Source organism: Sinocyclocheilus rhinocerous, unplaced genomic scaffold (genome assembly GCF_001515625.1).
Source record: "Sinocyclocheilus rhinocerous isolate Xijiao unplaced genomic scaffold, SAMN03320098_v1.1 scaffold1735, whole genome shotgun sequence".
Lineage (NCBI taxonomy): Eukaryota > Metazoa > Chordata > Actinopteri > Cypriniformes > Cyprinidae > Sinocyclocheilus > Sinocyclocheilus rhinocerous.
Window position 1 is genome coordinate 297899 of NW_015642868.1, and position 7689 is coordinate 305587.

The 7689-nt window shown below is 36.3% G+C and overlaps 1 protein-coding gene across 1 annotated transcript in view; it reads left to right on the plus strand.

Moving 5' to 3' along the window:
- Positions 1-7689, plus strand: part of LOC107756877 (CUB and sushi domain-containing protein 3-like) — a 287188-nt gene that overhangs the window by 185703 nt on the left and 93796 nt on the right. The window contains exons 32-33 of the mRNA XM_016574196.1: positions 4815-4939; positions 6049-6145. Coding sequence (XP_016429682.1) covers positions 4815-4939; positions 6049-6145 — 222 coding nt within the window. The remainder of the gene's footprint in view (positions 1-4814; positions 4940-6048; positions 6146-7689) is intronic.

Sequence of the window (7689 nt, forward strand, 5' to 3'; positions counted from 1 at the left end):
AATTAAATTGAAATAATACATTTTATTAATATATTATATTATATTATTAATAATAAAATACTGCAGTTAGAGCATTAATCTTAATTTGCCATTTTAATTTAATATTTAGTTATCTGAAATAAAAAATGTAATTGAAATACAATGCATTTTATTAAAATATTATATTAAATTATATTACTAATGATACTAATTAATTCTGAAATTATATTACTAATAATAAAAATTAATTGTGCAATTGGAGCATTAATCTGAAATAGGGTGACAGCATTATTTTGCCATTTTAATATAGTATTAACTTAATACAGCTTAGTAAATAAACTGTGCATCAATGGACATGGAAAAAAAAAAAGAGCCAGCAATATGTAGACATACAGTAATCTTCCAGAGTGCAGCGTTAATGAAGCGGATGGAGTCTAGCATTGCTAGCAAATCAAACGACACGCTTCTACTAGCCACGATCAAGTGTTAACATTAGCTTTTACCCACATGTGTGTTACTCTATTTATGGTAGCGGCTCCTCACGTTCCATTGATTTACATGAAATTGCTCTCAGCCCCAAGCGACGTGCTCATCCTCTCTTTGAGCACCGGCTGCTAATGATGACATTAACGTAGCTGGAAACCTTTTTGATTATAGCGGGGGCGTGAGAGCGCGTGGGACATCACCTGTGGAATATAGATGCGCTCCAAATGGAAGTCAACTGAATAATTGCGTTGATTTAACCGTGTTCTTCCAGGCAACAGAAGGGAGAATATAGAAGGAAAAGACTAAAGCATAAACGAATGTGTGGTATTTGTTTATTTTTTGCACGGTACAAAAGCGACGACTTGCCGCCTGAAGGTGCACCTGGCGATTGAAAACAAAGTGATTGACTCGGGCTTCCAGATCGCCTCGGTGCCTTTGACAGATAGCGTCAAATACTGCCTGTGAAGACAGAACGCCCTTGCGGTAGTTAACATCCAGAGAGGATTCGCACTTATTGATAGCTACACAAAAGGTGCTGAGCACAATGTCTGGCGAAGCCTCAACAAGCAAATAAAAATTGCTTTACTGAGCCCTCCAAAGGTGACAAAGAATGTCAGGCTTGCCTGCCCTGCTCTCGGTTTTCCGCCGAGGCCTCAACCCGGGCTTACGCCAACAGATGGCCATCTACGATGACACCGTGGGCCTCGACAGTTTCCTCCAGAAGGCGGTTCGCATCTCCCACCACCTAACCGCGTGCCATATGGAATCGATACCCGCTGCCGCTGTCTCACCCAGCCTGTCAGCTCCAGCACCGGAGCCCATGATCACGGATAGCTACCACCTATCGTCCACGGAACGATCTCGGAGACTCACCCATGGCCTATGTTTCTACTGTGGATCCCATGAGCACCAGCTCCGCACCTGTCCCATTCGTCCACCACGCCCAGCGGTGAGTACTATCCAGATCACTCCTGATGTGTCGTGCGTACCTCATATAAATGCTCTTCTAATTTATCGGAGGACCAGAGTGCCGACCCCAGATAAGACTGTGTTCTATGCTTCCATTTATCCCTACGTTTGACTCTTTTCTGTTGGAAGCTCCTCCTCAGTTCCTATTAATAAACTCTCTGCCTTACGTTAACCTGTTTGTTTGCCGCTTTGTCCCGGATGTGACAGATTACAAAAATGTGTTGCACTTTTTTTAGTCACTTATACTCCAACAGACCAGTGTAAAATATTTGTACCGATCTTGACGATTAATGTAAATAAGTAGTTCACCCAAAATGTAATATTGTTATTCCAAACCTATATGACTTTCTTTATTGCATTGAACAGAAAAGAGTTTTTGAAGGTTATGCTGGACACTCTTTTCCATGTTACGCATAATCAGGCAAAATGACAAAAAGCTCCATAAAAGTATCTTAAAAGTAGTCCATATGACTCTTGTACTATATTTCAAGTCTTATGATGCCGTTTTATGATAGTTTTTTGTGAAAAACTCAATATTGGTGTCCACGCAATGGAAGCATTCATCACAGTTGGTGAGAGAAGTAGTGATGTCTGATTTGTGAATTAATCGTTCTTTTGAGTTTGATTCTTTCCATTGATTCTTTGAGCCAGTTCACAAGAGCAGACAGAATGATTCATTTACAAATTGATCCGGTCCAGGTCTTGAATTCAACTTACTAACTCAACAGTCATGTAGTGGTATTGCATGACTTGGATTATAGTACATAATTCATATAGACTACTTTAACTATGCTTTAATGATGCTTTCTTTGTTATCTTCAATAACTTGCAAAAAGATCAACAGTGATATTCCTTTTGTGCTCAGCAGAGTCATACGTGACCCTGGACCTCTTAAGTGTCAATTTTTCAAAATTGAGATTTATACATCATCTGAAAGCTGAATAAATAAACTTTCCATTGATGTATGGTTAGGATAGGACAATATTTGGTTGAGATACAACTATTTGAATATCTGGAATCTGAGGGTGCAAAAAAAATAAAAATATTGAGAAAATCACCTTTAAATTTGTCCAAATGAAGTCCTTAGCAATGCATATTACTAATCAAAAATTAAGTTTTGATATATTTACTTTAGGAAATTTACAAAATATCTTCATGGAACATGATCTTTACTTAATATCCTAATGATTTTTGGCATAAAAGAAAAATCTATAATTTTGACCCATACAATGTATTTTTGGCTATTGCTACAAATATACCCCAGTGACTTAAGACTGGTTTTGTGGTCCAGGGTCACATATGGGTTAAAAAAAATTACAAATGTTATTTCTAAGTGAACCATTCTTTTAAGTTATATACCTTGCAATGTCGGCTAATAGCCAGTTTTGTTTATCCGCTCAAGTGTCCTGTTTTACATAGATTGAATTAGTGTCTGTCGGCTGCCTGTGACCAAAAATATCATTATGCTTACACTTAAGCTCAACAACTTTTCAGAAGATAAGAGTTTCTCGCTGCCCAAAGGATTCCCTTCAGTGGGCTGAAATATGAGAGGAAACTTCAAATAGAAGGAGTGCAAGGTTGAGTAATTGAAAATTATGAATGCATAATGCTTTTTAAGCAGAGCAGGATGAAGCCTATGTAAAAGATGAAGGTCTCGGGGATACAGGAAACTGCATCTGGAAGAAGTCGTTCAAATTCACTGTTACGAATCTACATCCCCTCCAGAAGTCTGAGATCCGCTAGTGAGCGACGCCTCGTGGTACCGTCACAGAGAGGCTCAAAATCACTTTCCAGAACCTTCTCGTTCACCGTTCCCGGCTGGTGGAATATGCCTGAAACTTGGTATTACGAGCACTTCCTGTGTCTGTTTGCCTCTTTAAGAAGAATCGCTTTATGTATTCCCCAATTGTAAGTCGCTTTGGATAAAAGCGTCTGCAAAATGACAAAATGTAAATGTAAATTCCCGGGACGTAATGCATGCAAAATAAGGAGCCTTTTTTTAATGCATAACTAGTCCATGTTATGTCCGTGCTAGATTAAAGCAGATGCGGCGACATGTATTAACATTAATGTGTGGCGCTTCAGTTCTGCACCTGGTAATGACATCCCACTGGAGTTGGGTAAGGATGGACCGACCCAGTTGATTGTTGGCTGGTTGCTTCAGCAAGAGCATCATTAAAAGCTGTCCGTTCTCACATAGTGCTTTTCAGTACAGCTCGATTTAGAATGGAAAATATTATGGCTGTAAGGTAATCAATAATGTTCTCTTATGTAGTCGTACAACAAAAATAATACATTCTTTTGGTGGTGGTGGTTGTTGTTGTTCAGATATCCCCTCAATGTCAGCATAGGCCTATTTTCATGTTTCATAATATTTTAACAAAAATTGCTCTGCCTCAACAACTCTCCTTTTCAGCCACAAAACTAAAAAGGATTGCGAGTAGTGTTTCAAGTTGATTTTATTTGGCCTTCTAAGGTGCTTTTTTAAGAGTCATGTAATATATAAGGTGCTTTATTTAACTTATGTACATATTTAAGTATTCTATTTTGAATATGCATGTATTATTGTTTAAATTTTTTATTTTTTATTATAAAATGTCTGAATTTAACTCTACTGTGGGTAAAATTTTTTTTTTTTTTCATTGCTGGGATCAGATCATATACAAATCACACACAAGATCTTAATATCAAATGAAGATCCATTGCTAGAATCCAATATCTATTAAACATATATTAATTTGTGCTGCTTTAAGTTTTCTTAAGAAAGTATATTACTCAGCAAACACTTCTGAAGATGTTTTCCTGAATCCATTGTAGACTTTTTATATAAAGCAACCTTTGAAAACCTTTTAAAAAAAAAATTTAAGTTTTTTTTTATTTGCTCTTTTATAGCATTTTGATTTGTTACTCACTATTATTATTTATTTATTTGTTTGTTTTTTTCATTTTATATTATTTCAGAAGGCTTTGCTTCATTTATTTCTCTACCATGTTTTGTGATGATAAAACAGTCAAATGGATTGTGAATAGTGTTTCATGTTGACTTAATGTCAAATTAAAATCTATTAAGGTACCCTTAAAGGGGTCGTATGAGGGATATTATTTATTAACGAACAGTTTGTAACACTCCAAAGAGAAAAGAAAATTTGAAATTGCATCATATGACCCCTTTAAAAAACTTAATTTTATTTTAAAACTAAAAATATATTTTATTTTATTTTATTTTTCTTTACATTATTTTGGATACTTTTTTAATTAGTTTTTTTTTTTTTCGTAGTTATTTACTAATTTTTTAAATATATATTTTTCAATATCATTTGCCTCAGAAAGGGCTTGTTTTGTCTTTTTATTTCATTTTTTTTCCTAAATCTGTCTTTCAGTTCCATGCGGAGGAGTTCTGACCATGCGCCGCGGGACCATTCTGTCTCCAGGTTACCCCGATCCCTATGACAACCATCTGAACTGCGTTTGGAAGGTCTTTGTGCCGGAGGGAACCGGAATCCAAGTGAGACAAAACTCTTGTTTTTTTTTTCCTTTTTTTGTGTCTTCTGAAAAAAATTGTGGCTTATGATTAGTAGAAGTGTGTTTGATTACTTAACGCTCGTCAGAGGATTAACATATTCTCAAGGGAATCCCATTATTATTAGTTTGCTTTATTATTGAACTTTACGTATTACTGAATATTACATTTTAGCCCTTATTTGCAACTTTTGAAGTTTAAGCAGATAATACTGCATTTTATAGTTATGCAATATGTTATAGAGGGAAAAAAGGTATTAATGTATTAATGGTCAACCAATATGGGTTTTCAATGGCTGATATCTGCTGTAATGTACAGAAGTGGTTCTCATCTGGTTTTGCTTTACATTGGACATCAAACACAGTACCAGGATTGTTGACCGTTATACTGCTTAGGCCGAACAATATGCAAAATTATTAACATGATATAAACTGAATAGGAAAATTGTGTAAATACAAAAACGACAGCATAAATGTGATTCATCATCCAAACACATGGAACAAGCACTGGACCAAATGTTGATTTAGCATTAGTCATATCACCAAGTGACAGATTTTACCATTTGATTGAATACACAGCCTTTGACGTCAATGACAAAAGAGATGAGAGGTGTTTTCTCCTCATTTTAAATGTTTATAAGCCTATTTATTTAATTATTGCATGGTTATATAACTATATAACTATTTTCATTTTATTATATGCATTTAACATTGTATTTTTCTGCCATACATCTTCCTATCAGACCAGAAGTGGCTCATTTTTATTTAGATTTATATAATAAATATTACACCTTAATTGCAGGTCTGTTCATCATGTAATCGTTCAGTTGATTCTTTGAGCCAGTTTTCAAGAGCAGACTGAATGATTCACTCACAAATTAATCCAATATAGGTCTTGAATTCAACCTACTAACTCACCAATCTGGTCACAATGGTTATTGTCGCAATATTTACTCATTATTAAAATTAACATTTAAATTTGACAGACTTCACCCAGAACTTTAGTATACTCAAAACTAGATAAAATATATATATTAAAAAAAGTGTTTTATATACAGTATTTTGTAATATTTTTGTGGGGGTTTTTTCTTGTAGATTACAGTTGTGACTTTTTCCACCGAACACAACTGGGACTCTCTAGACTTTTACGATGGTGTCGACAGCAATGCTCCAAGACTAGGGAGCTATTCGGGTAAGATGGAAACCATGTGTTTTTCTCCCTAAATTTGATATTGTTTTCCAAATAATCCAAGCACACCATGTTGACTTTAATATATTCTGCAAATACAACTGTTGCGCACTCATCCCTGGTGTCATCTTTTTTTTTTTGCACACACTAGTCAGTCTGAAGAAACTCAATGTATCGCATCTGCGAAATAAGACTATTTTTTGTAACCTCATGCCGCCTGACTTTCATCTAGAGATTTGTTTTGTCATCCAAAGCACATCAATATTTGAGCTGTCGTGGGATATCATGGATCAACAGCTTTATAAGCAGCAGGAGTGAACTCCCAAGTGTCAGAGTTTCCCTGGTGAGGCTCTCAGTATAAGTAGGAGACAGAATGATATCATTGTAGTGCTGAAAACGGCAGAGCCCTCAGAAGTCAAAGACAGATTTTAATAAATTGGTAATTGTGACGAGAGGGGCGGGGCCGAGAGCCGTGGGAACGGAGCGAGGCCGGTGGAGTAAATGCTAATGCACGACACCTGCGCCCCTCACCGGTCTCGAGTCCCACGGAGGAGCTCCGGAAGGATAAAAGGAGGAGTGAGGACCGGGTTTCGGCACCAATGTAACAACGTTCGTAGTCACGGGAAGAAGGAGGCGGGAACCGGCGAACGCTCAAAGAAAACTTTAATAAAATACACAAACACAAAATAGCGCGACAGCCCCTCGCGGACGTCTGTCGCGCACAAACAGAACCAAAACACAAAATAAAGTCCAGGCCTGGTCCTCTCTCCTCCAACACGGTCGTCACTCCTCCTTTTATCCTTCCGGAGCTCCTCCGTGGGACTCGAGACCGGTGAGTGGCGCATGTCGTAAGTGAACGTAAACAGTAGGGAGAACGTGTATCAGTACATTGCATCCATTGCAGCTGTGCATTCGGATTTAAAGGGACAGCAGCCTAATTTAGTTGCTATTTTCCGAGTCATTGGTGTTAATCAAGCAACAAAAGAAAGACAGAAAATCACGCACTGCTCTTGACTGTAGCCCTAAAGATTAATCTAAATTTATTTTCAGAAATAAATATGTCTGCTTGAAAGAATGAAGAATATGGTAAACAAGTTGCTATAAAGAATGCATAATTAGCCTATTGGAAATTTTTGAGAAATGCTTAATAAATGCACTGTAACTAAACCCATTAGATTTTAGCCAACTAAAACCTTATGATATTTAGTCGACTAAAACTGGACTAAAACTAAAAACAATTCAGATGACTAAAATATGACTAAAACTAAATGGCATTTTAGTCAAAAGACTATGACTAAAAGTAAATCAAAATTTGCTGTCAAAATTAACACTGGTACTGTATCCTCAACCTTTATTTTATTATTTTTTTTTTAAAGTTTAGTTTAGTTTTTTTATTGTTATTTATGTATTTATTTTACTCTTTACATTTTCTTATTTTTTTCATATTGTAACAACGCGCAGTTGTTCTATAGAACGTGGGGCTAACCGGAGCTAAGCTAGGCTACAAAACTTTTGCTAAGCTAATTGCTAGCAGGGTGCTAGCTAGT